At 46.4% G+C, this 15,958-nt stretch overlaps 1 protein-coding gene across 1 annotated transcript in view; it reads left to right on the forward strand.

The window, feature by feature from the left end:
- Positions 1 to 15,958, forward strand: part of OLFM4 (olfactomedin 4) — a 126,009-nt gene that overhangs the window by 93,398 nt on the left and 16,653 nt on the right. The window contains exons 3-5 of the mRNA XM_047755817.1: positions 5,990 to 6,063; positions 6,649 to 7,052; positions 13,349 to 13,501. Of these exons, the coding sequence (XP_047611773.1) occupies positions 5,990 to 6,063; positions 6,649 to 7,052; positions 13,349 to 13,501 (631 nt within the window). The remainder of the gene's footprint in view (positions 1 to 5,989; positions 6,064 to 6,648; positions 7,053 to 13,348; positions 13,502 to 15,958) is intronic.

Below are 15,958 nucleotides of genomic sequence, written 5' to 3' on the forward strand. Positions count from 1 at the left end.
GGTTCTTTAGAGAGAATTTCTATAACATTCGACACTTAGGAAGAGATGTGAAGCTTGAAATACAATGACAGCAACCCACCTTCTTAGCTAAACACCAGTCAGTGGGAAGGGCCCTTTGGTGGAACATCTGATGTCTCCGTCTCCTCCAGAAGCTTATCCATCGTAGCTAACAACACTGTAGGTTCCACCATAGTGCTATGCAATAGAAATATAATGTAAGCCCCATGTGTAAAATTTTTCTAAGAGTGACATTAGAAAAACATAAAGAGAGACAGGTGAAATTATGATATAATGAATGTATATCGAAATATAAATATATGATAATGTTAATATATTAATATTATAATATTATAATTATATATTTTAATTACTTCCATAAATCTAAAACCATAAAACAGGCGATCAAGATAAAAACAAGTAAGAAGATATTTAACCTTCTTTTATACTAAGTCTTTGAAATTCAGTATGTATTTTCTTTTTTTCTTTTTCTTTTTAGGGGCCTGTGTGTATTTTATACTCATAACACGCTTTGGTTTACACCAGCCATGTATCAGTTGCTCAACAGACACAGGTGGCTAGTGGCTACCATATTGGAAAGCTCAGGTTTGACTCGTTCTGCTGTGCTTACCTGTTCAATATCATTCAGCTAGGATGTTGGCAGATCCCATAGTTTTTCTCCGTATTTTGGACTCTTTTTGCTACATGGCCTTGCCTTTAAGTGCAGAATTCTGATACCTGGCCCAGGCTTGGCATTTGTAGGGTTTGAGAAGATCCAGGCAGGGAAGGAATGGAAACAGAAAAGATGAAAGATGAGACTAAATCTGAAAATGCTGCAGGAGTAGCAGGGGATCACATTTAGAATTTCCAGGTGACAGCTTTTCAAAGGAGCAGAAATGTGCCTCTTTCTCAGAGAGAGGTGTTACGAGGCTGCAAGTAACGATGGGGAAAAGGAGCCTTGCGGAGAAGGCTGGTATTTGTTTGTTTGCTTGTTTTTGTTTTTGCTTCTTAGGGCTGCCCCTGCAGCATATGGAAGTTCCCAGGCTAGGGGTCCAGTCGGAGCTACAGCTGCTGGCCTACTCCAGAGCCACAGCAATGCAAGCTCTGAGCCACGTCTGTGACCTACACCACAGCTCATGGCCACACCAGATTCTTAACCCACTGAGTGTGGCCAGGGATCGAACCTTCGTCCTCAGGTATGCTAGTCAGGTTTGTTACTGCTGAGCCATGATGGGAACTCCAAAGGCTGGTGTTATACTTCAGGTGATTTGGATGTGAGGCAGGCAGAGCTCCTGCAAGGGGGCAGATAAGCAAGAGGCAGAAGCACCTTCATCTCTCCTTGGGAAAATCAACTAACCTGGCTCTTTGAAGGATGACTGGGTGATTTACAATATCCAACTGCTGTGGGGAACTCAGGTATTGCTGCGGGATGTGGTGGGCCTCAAGGCAGTGATCGGGAGACAGCAAGAGGAAATTGATGGGGTACACCTTGATCCCAAGTTCAAGAGTCTGTCTGGAGGGGGTCCAGAGATCAACTCGAGGTCTGGGGCCTCCTGAGTCCATCAGCCCCTGATGGTGGTGGGTGTTTGCAGATGGTACCGTGACATCCCGAGGGAAATCGTTTTGGCTCATTAATCCAAGCCTTCTCTTAGAGGAGGTAGAGTTTCTCTTTTTTCCTAAAAAAATGAGCATATGTTACCTTTCAACACATTTTGGGGGGCGGGGGTGGTTGTTTTTGCTTATCAGCATTTGCAAAGAACTTGGGACCAATTTCCATTCGTTGCACTTTTGACAAGTTTGATGTGGCCTTTTGTCAACATTGATGATTCTGCTACAGATTGAAAACAGAAGTATTTGGTTGAAAAGTCTATATTTTGGAGTTGGAGTCTCCTAAACCATGAGGGCTAAATCTGTATCATTCCTGATACAGGAGAGATGTAGGGAAGTAGAAGTAGCATTTGAGTCAGACCAAGGAACACCCTTAGGAATTCTGATCTGAGGGTGGGTGGCTAGGGTGACCACAGGAGATTGCCTGGCATGGGCAACATTATGACCCTGGAGAGAATTCAGGGAGCCTGATTTCTTGTACGCACATAATTTCTCTTGCTGGGAACTCACTTCCTTTTCTCCAACAGTTTTAAAAATTCACAATTTTTCACCATTCTTATTGCATCAACGCATTCATCCATTCATTCACTCGTATCCTTGTTAAATATGTCCCTTCAGGGTGCAAATGTTTCCTCGGCACCAGGTGTCAGGCACCAGGTGTCAAGCACCAGGCTAAGTGGTGGAGGTTCAAAACCATCAGGGTCTTCGTCTCCATTCTTAAGAAAGCCAACAGGTGGCAAATTCTTCCCCCATCCACCCACCCAGACTGGGTCGCCATCATCCATCCAATCATTTCTCGGTATTCGTGTAACTGGCTTTGGGTCCAATTTGTTGTTTTCATTTGTAGGAGATTCTCTGAAGTGGCCTGCCTCCCCTCAGTGACCAGACATTTTTCTTATCAAGAGTTATGCTGTCTTCTTTCTTTCCTTTTTTTTTTTGTCTTTTTGCCATTTCTTGGGCCGCTCCTGCGGCATGAGGAGGTTCCCAGGCTAGGGGTCTAATTGGAGCTGTAGCCGCCAGCCTACACCACAGCCACAACCACGTGGGATCTGAGCCACATCTTCGACCTACACCACAGCTCAGGGCAACGCCGGATCCTTAACCCACTGAGCAAGGCCAGGGATCGAACCCGCAACCCCATCGTTCCTAGTCAGATTCATTAACCACTGAGCCACGACAGGAACTCCACTTTCTTCTTTCTTTGTAACTCTTCTCAGGGCCCGATACTCAATACAGAGGGTCGCCTGATACACATGGCTAATGAAGGCCTGTACACATCCTTAAGCTTCTTTCCAGGGTACCTTAATGAGGTCAGTTGATTATTCTTTTTACATGTCTAGGATTGCTAAGAGTAATTTGAGGTTACCAGGGGTGGGGGCAACAGACGTGGGAAGGGTCACCCCAACACAGCTTGTATAGGCAGCCTGCTGACTCAGCCTGGCCTCTGTTGTCCTTTCATAGCCTGGATACACTAAAGACACTGTCTTCGGAAAATCCCATGATGTGCTGGGAACTGGTTTTTAATGACAGGGGAATTAAATTAAGGCTTTATCTACAAGGGCATCTTTCCCCTGTGTTGCAACTGTTTGAGCAGTCCAGCTCTGGGGAGTTCCCCTCATGCCATGCTCATACAGGACCGTTCCAGTGAGGAATGCAATGTTTGTCGAGTGAATTTCCGTGACCGCTGACTCTAGAGGGAGCCCGGTGCCGGAGCAAATTTTTATAAATAATACAATGTTTGCTTTGCGGTGCTGATCCTGTCTGCCTGTCTTTCAGGCTGTCAAATAACCAGGAGGCTTGTTGTTAGGACAAAGGTATTTGCAGAGGAACAGGTGCAACTATTATTATTAATAATCTCACTACTGAGTCATCACCAATTGCTTTTGTGCCTTTGCTGCTACCAAGTTGCATGAAATCTAAGGGGGCGCACGGGGAACAAAGCCGCTTCTGAGCACAGCGGTGGGGGGTGTCTTTCCTGCCTACGGCACACTTGTGTTTCAGAGAATTGCCACCTCATTCCTGCAGGAATGCAAGCCCTCTGGAAAGAGGTCTCCTAAAGGATTGGTCATAGGAGCCCCTTAAGGTAGTCATGACTACAGGCTACCATTGTTAATGAGATTTTTTTTTTTTTTTTTCTGACAAGGGCACTGACATGCTCCTTGGAAAAAGGAACAAGGAAAGCTCATTATAGCCACAGACAGAGGTTATGAGCAAACGCGAAGAGATTTTGCCCTTTGCTTTGGTGGGAAGCAGGAGGAAGAAGGAAATTGTGATGGGGATGGGGTGAGAGTAGAGAAAAGCTCTCTTTATCCACATTCATAGCGCTAATCTCAGGATAATGGATTTGGTGCCAATTTCCATTCTTCTACATGCCCTCTGCTTTTCCTGCCTTGAGCCAGGCATCTGAGTGGCTGGAACATCCCACCAAAGAGGCTGAGGATGAATTGCTTCTCACAGGGAACAGTGGGCTTCAGCGCTCCCACTGTTTCCCAGGAGGTCCTGCCCAGCTGGAGCAAGCAGCCTTCAGGGGTTGTGTCCCCTGACAAAGAGCAGGATGTCCAGACCAAGTCAAAGGTTTAATAAGCCACCTATAATTATTTTAGCATATTATGTCCCAAACATGGCCTGGGACATTCATATACTAAAAAATGATTTGTTGGAGTTCCCACTGTGGCACAATAGGATTGGAGGTGTCTCAGGAGTGCTGGGACGCAGGTTTGATCCTCGGGCTGGCACAGTGGGTTAAGGATCTAGTGTTGCCACAGTGGTGGCATAGGTTACAACTGCATCTCAGATCTGATCCCTAGCCCAGGAACTCCTTATATTGTGGGTCGGCCAAAAAAAAAAAAAAAAGATTAGTTATTTACCTGAAATTCAGTTGGACTCAGGCTTTCTTTTCCTGTTTTTTGTTTGCTAAATCTGACAACCCACCAGAGGCCAGGTTATGAGAAATGAGGGCTTCATAATACTCTTCCTACCCCCTCTGTCCCTGAAGATTGAAGTGATTCAATCTTCACTGCATATTGTCTTGGGGCACATAATGTAGGGAGACCCCACAGCTTCCAGGAAGCTCCTGGGAAAATGCTCCTGATCTGACTACCTGGGTCTGTTCTATCTGTCTCTGATCTCTTTGTCACATGAATGTGGGTATAAGGTTGGCCTGAGAAGGCACCCTGTGTGGTTCAACAGGTGTGTTTCAATGGGGAAGCAGCAATGACAGCTTGGATGGCTGGGACGATATGGACTTTAAAGTTGGGGCGGGACTGGTGTGAGTGGGGTGTCCACTCAGCACACTAGGTCAGGGGATGCTGGACCGGGGATGGCATTGGGGTGCCTTGGGGGTACTCTTTCCCTCCCTGTCTCTTCTCCTTTTCTCACTCTGCATTCATTCATTCATTCATATTTTTCTCACCAGTCCCCTCTGCTGCATATCTGAATAGCGTGCCAAGGGTTTGAGGCTCTGTTTCTTTCTTTTCTTTTTGTCTTTTCTAGGGCCACTCCCGAGGCGTATGGAGGTTCCCAAGCTAGGGGTCGAATCGGAGCTGCAGCTGTCGGCCTACGCCAGAGCCACAGCAATGCAGGATCCGAGCCGCATCTGTGACCCATACCACAGCTCATGGCAACGCCGGATCCTTAACCCACTGAGCAAGGCCAGGGATCGAACCTGCAACCTTATGGTTCCTAGTCAGATTCATTAACCACTGAGCCATGACGGGAACTCTGAGGCTCTGTTTCTCAAACAGGCACAGTGTTTGTTCTGAGAGTTTGTGCAGCCTGTGAGGTGAATGAACTCTTCAGACCAGGTCTTCTGAAGTGCTCCTGGGATGGGGCTGGGGATGGAGTGAGGCAGGGGCTTTCTTTCCCTGTTTGGAACCCAACAACTTTACACATTGAGCCAAGCTTTAGGAAATGAAAAAAAAAAAAAAAAGCACAAATGATCTGACACTTGGAGTCCCCATCATGGCTCAGCAGAAATGAGTCTGACTAGTATCCATGAGGACGCAAGTTGGATCCCTGGCCTTACTCACTAGGTTAAGGATCCGGTGTAACCATGAACTGTGGTGTAGGTCGCAGATGTGGCTCAGATCCCGCGTGGCTATAGCTGTGGTTTAGGCCAGTGGCTACAGCTCCAATTTGACCCCTAGTCTGGGAACTTCCATAGGCTGCAGGTGCAGCCCTAAAAAGACAAAAAAAAAAAAAAAAAGATCTGACATTTTGTAGAGCCCTTCAAATCTTATAAGCATCTTCTTGTACAATATTTCATTTAATTCGGACCATTTAGGAATTGTTACAATCCTAGGGGGCTCAGTGATTTGCCTGAGGCCACTGGCTAATGAGAAAGCTGGTTTTTAATATTCAGGCCAACACCTTTTTCACGCTGCAGGAGGAAGGCAGAGGTCACGGAGGTGTGTGGAATGGTGGCGAGGTGTCAGTGGGGCCAGAAGACCATCGTTACCTGTAGGTTTCACAGACAGCGCCTTGAGCTCTTGAATGCCGGACAGGATCTGGGACAAGGTCAAGATAGAACCTTCTAGAAACTGCTCAGTGGGAGCGGGGGTGGGGGGGTGGCGTCTCCCCTCTCTAGACAGTGTCTGGGGCAGCCTCCTGCGTGGGTTCTTTCTCCTATGTCAAGCTCACAGTGGCGTGGCGCGTGCTTGATGGCGCAGGACCCTGAGTTTCCAGGGCTGACACACTTGTGTCTCCTTCCAAGTCGGGGCTGTGGAGAGACCTCGGTCTAGAAGCAGACCCTGCAAGAAGGTAGAGGTCAAAGGCAGCCGGGGCAGTAGCTGGGAATTCCTGGGGAGGGGGGCCCAGTCTCTAGATGAAGGGCCCTAACTTTTTCTGGAGGGCAGCACTCAGGACAATGGGAACTTGGGGGGACAACTAGAGGTGGCTTCGGGGCCAAGGACTGAGGGTTGCTTTTCCTTCCCACCCTCGCCCCACCTCACACCCCAACTCCCCAGCTCTGCTTCGTTCACAAAGACTACTTTCATCTCTTTCAAGGAAGTGTCAAGTCAGAAACCAGATATTGGGCGTGAAAAGGCACACTTGAGTTAATATTTGGCAGGACATCCCCAGAAGCTAACGGCAGTTGGCAGAGTGGGGCTCGGGGCCCTGGTGTGCAGGTGACTCAGGTTTCCCGGTATTGTCGCCCTCCTGGCTGGTCACGTGCCCCTCGAGGAGCTTCTTCTTTCCCTAAAAACTGCCCTGATGGGGAAGTCCCCAGTGGGCACTATAAGAAGCCCCCTGGGGCTCAGGGCTCGTGCAGAGAAGCCAGTGGCTCCAGCCTAGAGCACAAGATGTGGCTGGGTTTCCTCTGCCTGCTGGCCCTTCTGGACCTCCACTCTGCGACTTTGAGCACCACCCCGAGATACTTCCCCATGTCCTATCCCAGCCCCAGCCCCACGTCCATCTCTGACTGGTCCAGCTCCAGCACCAAATCCCAGGTGAGGAGGCCCCCAGAGTCTGAGACGTGTGTTCCTTCCCTTCCTCTGGCTTTTTGGGGACCTGAATATAATTTCACGGATGGCTAGGCCTGAGGACGCGCAAAGATTTACGACTCCCTTTGTTAACGGCAGGCGCCCTGGAAATGAATTAAAACCTGCATAAAGTAATTAAATTGTTAGCAAGAGAGACGGCTTTTTGCTTCTGTGGCTGGGGGCTTTGGAGAAAGAGGCTAAGCTTTCAAGAGCTTCTCAAACCTGGGAGGACCTTAGAAATGGGGCGGGGTGGAGGGGACCCTGAGAGAGTGGAGATGAGATGCCTGGCTTCTCTCCTGGATGGATGAGAATGGTTGTGTGTGGGGGGGGTATTTGCCACTGGAATCCAAAAAAGTTGCCTAATCAATGTGCTGCCCATTAGAGACCCATAATGCTCTGGTTGGAAGCCTGGCAGTTTCTCTGAGCCTTGTTTGTAAGGAGTTGGGGGGCAGAAGTAGGGGGAAGAAGTCACTGGTCTTTAGGAAAGTGCTATTACGCATGCGTGTTTCTCCGTGCAAGGAGTTAACTCTTCATTTACACTCTGAAAATATAGAAAGCTCCATGGAGAGAGATAGTGAAAAGCATGGACAACTAAGTCTGAGCTGTATAACAGGCTAGTTTAGGGACTTCAAGCCAATGACATCACCTCATTAAGCCTCTATTTTCCCATCTCTACAATGGGAGCATTAATCTTCCTTACCTCTGAAGGTTCAGTGAGATAATATGTGTTAGGCACTTAACATCGTCCTGGCATTTATAAGGCACTCAATGAACATGATGGTTGCCCTTTCTTTCTTTCTTTCTTTCTTTCTTTCTTTTTTGGTCTTTGTAGGGCCACACCCGCAGCATATGGAGGTTCCCAGGTTAGGGATCAAATGAGAGCTGTAGCTGCCAGCCTACCCCAGAGCCACAGCAATGCCAGATCTGAGCCATGTCTGTGATCTACACCATAGCTCATGGCAATGCTGGATCCTTAACCCACTGAGGGAGGCCAGGGATCAAACCTGTATCCTCACGGATACTAGTTGTATTTGTTAACTGCTGAGCCACAGCAGGAACTCCGATTGTTGCCGTTTCTATCTGAGCCCTACCCAAACCATCTGATAGTCAACTAATTGTCATTGCTGTTGTAGTTCTGATGGGGAAATGAATACAACACACAAAAGCCTTTTCCTTCTCTTCTCCCATTGGCCCTTCCATTCAGATGATCACATAAGCAGAGATCTACCTGTGAGTAGAGATCACAGGGGTGCAGAGGACAGGCTCTGGGGGTTAAGAATCCCCCACCCCAAGTCATACCTCAGTAATATGGTATAATTTTCCTAAGTCACACCTAGACTTAGGAAAGTCGAGGTTTTGCAGAGCAGGATGGCTACAGAAAGTCCCAGAGCTGACATGGGCAGAGGTGAAGGGAGGCTCCGCTTCCTGCCCCCTAACCTCTCACCCCTCCATACCTCTTCCCAGTGGCTCAAAGGAGATCCAAAGAGAACTCATCCCGTAGGGGAGTTCCCTGGTGGTCTAACGGTTAAGGACTTGGCATAGTCATTGCTGTGGCTCAGGTCGCTACTAAGACACAGGTTCAGTCTTTGGCCTGGGAACTTCTATATGCTGCGGGCATGGCCCAAATTAATTAATTAATTAATTAAAGAACAAAACAAAGAGGACTCATCCCCTAAAGAACTAGGCTCGTGGAGTTCCTGTTGTGGTTCAGTGGTTAACGAATCCGACTAGGAACCATGAGGTTGTGGGTTCGATCCCTGGTCTTGCTCAGTGAGTGAAGGATCCGGCATTGCTGGAGCTGTGGTGTAGGTTGCAGACGTGGCTCGGATCCCGCATTGCTGTGGCTCTGGCATAGGCCGGTGGCTAGAGGTCTGATTCAACCTGTAGCCTGGGAATCTCCATATGCCATGGTTGCGGCCCTAGAAAAGACAAAAAAGACAAAAAAAAAAAAGAACTAGGCTCGCTATGCATTCTAGGGATGTAGGATAGCTAGACCAGTCCCTTTCTAATGCATGCATTGTTTTTCACTTATTTGTTTTTATGTCACTACTGATATTGTCATTTTAAACTGGAAATGGCTTTTAGGCTTCCTTAGAAAGATTGAAAAAGAGTTCCCATTGTGGCTCAGTGGGTTAAGAACCCAACCAGCATCCATGAAGGTGTGGGTTCTATCCCTGGCCTTGTTCAATGGGTTAAGGATCCAGCATTGCCATGAGCTGCAGCATGCACTGCAGACATGGCTTGGATCCTGTGTTGCTGTGGCTGCGGCACAGGCCAACAGCTGCAGCTCTGATTCAACCCCGGGGCTGGCAACTTCCAAACGCTACAGGTGCGGCCCTAGAAAAAAAAAAAAAAAAAGATTGAAAGTGCTTATTCTGAAAAGGAGAATGGTTTGGGAATCATGAACATGCACCAAGATTCTTTGCAGCCAGAAATCAGGCATATCATTTTATTCCGTGATACTAAATGATTTCTGGGGACAATTAGCCCTGGTTAGGACTTTTTTAAAAAATAAGGTTAACCATCATAATATATTTTGCAGCCTTATCACCAACCAGAAACTGGCTTCTGGGTAAGATGATGAGTTAAAATAATAGAAAATAAAATATAGGTCAAGACACAGAGAAACCCAAATTGTCTCTCGTCTGGTAAGTATAAAAATATTTAAAAGTGGATAAGGAATGGTCGTTAAATTACACTTAGAAGCTTTCATTTCCTTCCTGGTTTACTTATCTCCCTCTGGTGAGTTAGTACCACGACTACAGCTTCTTCTTTTTTTTTTTTTATAGCAGCCTAGGTGTCATTTCCACCATAAACCCAATTTTCTAGGGCTGGCTGTCAGCTTGATGAGCTCTTTGGAAAGTGGTAGAAAACCCCTCTATAACTGTCATTGAGCGAGTTCCAAACGTATCATTTTCTGTACTTTGCAAATGTTGAGTACCATTATTTGATGCCTTGAATCTTTACAGGCACTTAGACTTGGCTGCTAATTAGAGCCAAGTGCAACCTGAAATCACAAATGGGAGTCACGCCTTCTGCTGGAGTGCTCAGAGCCTGCCGCATGCCTCAGAGTCACCCTCCAAAAAGCGGGCTGCTCTCAGGGTCCTCATTTCACAGCAAAAGCTCCATGCTTCACTCCACACAGCAACTAGTCAGAAGCACGAGTGACGTGCTTTTTTTTTTTTTTGTTTGGATTTGTCTTTTTAGGCCCACATCCGAGGCATATGAAGGTTCCCAGGCTAGGGGTCAATCGGAGCTGTAGCTTCGTGTCTATACCACAGCCACAGCAATGCAGGATCCGAACCGAGTCTTCGATGTACATGGCAGCTCATGGCAACTCCACATCCTTAACCCACTAAGCGAGGCCAGGGATCGAACCTGCATCCTCATGGATGCCAGTCGGGTTGTTAGCCACTGAGCCATGACGGGAACTCCAGGTCGTGTCGTTTTGTCACCAGGCTAAGAGGACTGTTGAGAACAAAGACACTCAGGCTTTCATAATGACAATAGGCCTGATTCACTGGGAAAGAAGCAGATCTTATGTGTCTCCCTGATGCCAGAGCCTGGCAGTGGTAGACACCAGTAAAATTTAATTGAACACAGGCTGAGTGAGAATCTATCAGTGGAAGGTGTCTGTGGGGGGTGGTGAACAGGGTCCTATTTGCCCTTCAGAAGGGGGATCACATACCCTTCCAAAGGCCAAGGGGACAAGCACTCATTTTTTGTCTCCCATTCCCCACCTCATACTCACATAGAGATTAAGAATTCGCCGCGGAGAGAGACCCATCACCATTAGTTTCATCATCTTTGAATGCGAGGAGCAGAAATATCTCTAATGGGAAACACTGATCAAACTTATGGACCATTTTGATGTCAGCTGAGCACGCTGGGCTGATGATAAGCAGGACGGGAGTGGGGGAGTCCACAGTGTTAGGACAGAGATGTTCAATGGAAGACAGGAGAATGGCTGTCAGCAGGGCTCGTAATTATTTGCCTGCCTTTCAGGTGAACTTCAGGACCAAAAGTTGTTAGCTAGTAGTTTCTAGTTGATTGTCAAGAGACTGATGATCTCTACAGTTTTTGGAGGTGACAGAGCTTTTTAGAGAACTCTAAGAATGGTCCAACGCTGTCTTGGGCAGCTAATTGAACTCCCTTTGTCAAAATGTCATGCAAGACTCTTGGTTGGTTTTTTTTTTTTTTTGGTAGATAGTTATTATAATAAGGTATGTCTTCAGAAGCCCATGATGTATTGGACCTCCTGCAAAAGCCTTGCCATGCTTGAGCTGGAGTCTTTCTACTTTCACGGGGAGTGATGAAGCTGGTGCCCAGGGGAGCTGGCCTCTCTGACAGGTTCTTGGTATGGCTTGTCCAGTCCTCATTTGTGCCTGGCAAAGACCCTCCTCTTACCCACTCCCAGCCTTGGTGTTCAACATAAACCTGCTTGTCCTTCCTCCTTACTTCCCAATTCTCGCAGGTGTGAGGTGTGATGGGCAAAGAAAGTTGAGGCCAATGTCAAGAATTGACCTGGCATAGAGAGTTTGGGGTAGACAGGTTCATACTTGCCATCTTAAAGTGGATTAGGTTAAAGTAACAAGCTGCACAAGCCTGAATGAACTGGTCCAGATGTCCCTGATGGACTAAGTCTTGATTATAGAAGCATTCAGGTTCAGCTTGTTCAGGAATCATGGAAGCCGGTAGATATTAAGTCACAGAGCACACAACCTCAGCTACAGCCAGCCGACCTCTGAAACTTTGAAAGTAGAGCCCGCATCTCTTCAAACTCTGCAAACCATTGCTCTCCCCTTGGTAGTTTTCGAAAGAGATTTCCTTCGGGCTGATGTTCCACAGGTAAGCTTTGGGTTGGCCGCTGGATAAGATCATCGAAAGGCGCAGCTTGTTGGCTGCCAAGAGTTACTCTGTCAGGCAATGGTAGTAATAAAAAAATGTTAATTGTGCCAGGATCCCCTTGGGGAAGTTCAAAGGGGACAAATGGAAAAAAAAAAAAAAAAGGGATCTTTCAAACCCGTCATTTTAAAATATGCAGTGGCACCAAAGTGTGAGCCTGAATATATTAAAGAAACATCAAATGTTTTAAAATGACTTTTCTGCAAGTGGTAAGCTGGAAAAATTAAAAAAAAAAATTTGCACAAAACCTTCAAACGCATCCCTTGTTCAGTTTTTAACAAATGGCTGGTTTGTTGCCATTTTGAAGGATGTTCATTATACAATTTCTCAGGTGAAGAGAGGACGTGGAATTGGCCCTGGATAGCTCCTCTGTAACCCACAGCCTTGATGTATTCCTCCTTTTCCCGAAAGGCATGGGGTTGGGATTGGGCTGGAGGTATAGGAAAGAAAATGAGTAGGGAGAAGGAACAGGGCAATGACATTGCTGATCACTTCCTATGTGCCAGGGACTTGGTTTGTATCACTTGGTTCCTCCTGGGGACAGCCTATGAAGTAGATTTTCTCTACGCGACAGATGGGGAAACGGAGACTTAAGGAGAATTCAGGTCCAGTAAGCAGAATTGGAATTCAAACTTAGGACTCTCAACACTTCTTTGTTTCTTTTTCCTTACATGGGGACAGTGATAATTCCCTTTAAGACTCTTCCAGGGAGTTCCCGTGGTGGCGCAGTGGTTAACGAATCCGACTAGGAACCATGAGGTTGTGGGTTTGGTCCCTGCCCTTGCTCAGTGGGTTAACGATCCGGCGTTGCCGTGAGCTGTGGTGTAGGTTGCAGATGCGGCTTCGGATCCCACGTTGCTGTGGCTCTGGCATAGGCCGGCAGCTACAGCTCTGATTCGACCCCTAGCCTGGGAACCTCCATATGCCACGGGGGCGGCCCAAGAAATAGCAAAAAGACAAAAAAAAAAAAAAAGACTCTTCCAGAAGGTAATGTGAGAAAAGGAATGCATATCCATATGTATGTCTGGGTCCCTTTACTGTAAGCAGAAACATTGTAAATCAACTATAAGAGAAAAAAAAATCGTTAAAAAAAATTAACAGAAGAAAAAAAAAGATCCTTCCAGAAGGGAGAATCAGATGGGTTGCCTAATAGGTGAAGGTGGCTGAGCACTGAGTGAGTTCCTCCTGTGAGACACGGCCGCTGCCATGGTGTGTTTCTACGATTTCATTCATTTATGTATTGGATGCCACTAGCTGGCCGCTAAGCGCTCTTCTGATGAGCCAATTTCTGTCACTCCCCTTGCCAAAAAGCTCATTTCCCGGCTTATCACTGATGTTGAATGTATTTTTATTTACAGTCAGTTTCCAATTTCACTGGCTCCGTGGATGACCGTGGGACCTGCCAGTGCTCCGTTATCCTGCCAGACACCACCTTTCCCGTGGAGAGAGTGGAACACTTGGAAATCACAGCTCAAACTATCTCCAAGAAGTTCGAGAAAGAGCTTTCTAAAGTAAGCTGTTTATTCTTTTCTCCTCTTCCAACAATATCTTGATGAGAACAAACAAGGTCCTTTTCATTTAGGGCATTATCAGCAGCCATACTTCATTGTATCAAAGAACACATTTGCATCGAGTGGAAACTGGAGCATTTATTTTCTAGCACTCTATGGAGTGCTGTATAGCGGTAAGAGTGAGAGCCCAGGAAGAAAATGGGATCAAGATGATTCCTTCAACATCCTGGTGCTCATGCAGCAGGAAAGAAATTTTGAGCTCTCCTTGTAAATTTCAACTCCACCATCTTTATTTTGGTTTTGTGGTTTCTTCTTCCTTTTGGGCTTCTTTCTGGTCATTCCTCCAGCTTTGCCTTCTTTTTCTTATTCTCTTTGGTCCTCTTTATAATCTATCTTCCTGCCCTTGCATTTTTTCATGCTGCTCCTATTCCCTTCCTCCTTTCCTTTGTTTCTCTTTCTCCTCTTGCTTCAACCCTTCCCGTATCCATCCCTCCTAATTTTCCTTTCCCTTGCCTTCTTCTTTCTTTTTTTTTTTTTGTCTTTTTTGTCTTTTCAGGGCCACACCTGAGGTATATAGAGGTTCCTAGGCTAAGGGTCTAATCAGAGCTGTAGCTACCAGCCTACACCACAGCCATAGCAATGCAGGATCCGAGGCTGCATCTGTGACCTACACCACTGTTCATGGCAACGCCAGATCCTCCACCCAGGGATCGAACCTGCAACCTCATGATTCCTAGTTGGATTCGTTTCTGCTGCTCCACGACGGGAACTCCTCCCTTTCCTTCTTGTTTTGTTCTTGGCTTTGGTTTTTCGCTCTTTTTAGTCTTCTCTTGCTTTTGATCTTTCCTCGTCTTTCTCCCACTCCCATTCCCCCACAGCTCTCTCTTATCTCCCTTCCTTTCTTCCCTTCTTCCTATTTTCTCTTCTCAACTCACACTCTCTTCTTCCCTCTCTCTTTCTGAGTGTTAGCCTCTATTGTCTCAGCAGGGACATCACGTGGGATGCATCTAGCATGAGAACAAAACTGAAGGCTTCCTTGGGAATTTGAATCAAGACTAATAGCTTCCTCAGCCTTAGTAAAAACCCTGACTTGACCCCCTGATTACTGCTTACTGCAGCCAGAGGCAGGTTATATCTCACAGGGTTGATAGCCAGTGCTCTTCTCTGAGCTGGCTGGAGCAATGTGACTTGGCATTACAATTTTGACCCCTTTAACCTTTTTAGCCAAGTTAAAAATCAATTAGAAGGGCTCTATTTTCTGCACTGGTGAAGTCCAGGCTAGGCTATAATCACATTATGTATTATTTAATACCACTCTATTAATTTACAGGGAGTTCTGGCTTTCCCACAAGATTCAAAATAAGTTTTGCCCAGAAATTTCAGCTTAGCTCCCTCAACATGCAGCATCGTTATCTCTTAAGACAAAAAAAAAAATTATGATGAAGTTGAGCCCCTGCTTTCAACCTGAATGGGTAGATAAATATTCTAAGTTTAAATGGGTGTCCAGGAAAGTGTGTTTGACGACTCCAGGAACCTAGCTTCTTAAGAAATAAAATGTCCTTGAATTTATCAGCAGAAAAGGCACAGCACTAAATTATAAATTCCAGCCATTAATATTCATAGTCTTGTTCCAGCATAATCAAGTACAGATAAGAAGTTATGCATAAAAACATAACAAGCGAAGGAAAATCCTAGGTAAAGATCTTTTCTGTTAGAGTCATTTGCTTTGAAAGAGTGGAAGCTGCTGATTTGCCTGTCCTCTTGACTGGCAGGAATGTGAAAGGCAGTTTGAAACCCTGTGCCACTCCAGGGAAGGGTTTGTGAGTCTGGGACATTTCATTCCAATCCTGTAAGGGGGGCAGGTGGCCTCTGCCTTGCTAATAATTGGCAGGGAAGGGGTGTGGAGTAGGTGGAAAAACGTTCAGTTCTGAAAGTGTCAGGAGCTGATCCTTAAAAAAAAATTCATGATGAAGCCTAAGAAAGGAATTGACCTGCCAGCTGAGATTTGCATAGTGGATTCAGGATGTGACAGGGAAAGGAGAAAAAAAAAAAAAAAAAAACAGTAAGAGCTTCCCTTTGTGCTTTTATTTTCTTCTTCTTCTTCCTTTGGTCTTTTTAAGACTGCATCCGCGGCATGTGGTGGTTCCCAGGCTAGGGGTCCAATCGGAGCTGTAGCCGCCAGCCTATGCCACCGCCACAGCAACGCTGGATCCGAGCTGTGTCTTCAGCCTTCACCACAGCTCATGGCAACGCCAGATCCTTAACCCACTGAGCAAGGCCAGGGATCAAACCCACACATCCTCATGGATGCCAGTTGGGTTCCTTAAGCACTGAGCCACGATGGGAACTCCACCTTTGTACTTTTCTAAATGCTTCCAGTTCTACTCTCAAGGCAGAGAGGCCAGTGTCCTTCCCCTCCTTTTAGGGATGGGGACATTGAGGTTCATAAGGGTAAAG

This window comes from Phacochoerus africanus, chromosome 13 (genome assembly GCF_016906955.1).
Source record: "Phacochoerus africanus isolate WHEZ1 chromosome 13, ROS_Pafr_v1, whole genome shotgun sequence".
NCBI classification, from domain to species: Eukaryota; Metazoa; Chordata; class Mammalia; order Artiodactyla; family Suidae; genus Phacochoerus; species Phacochoerus africanus.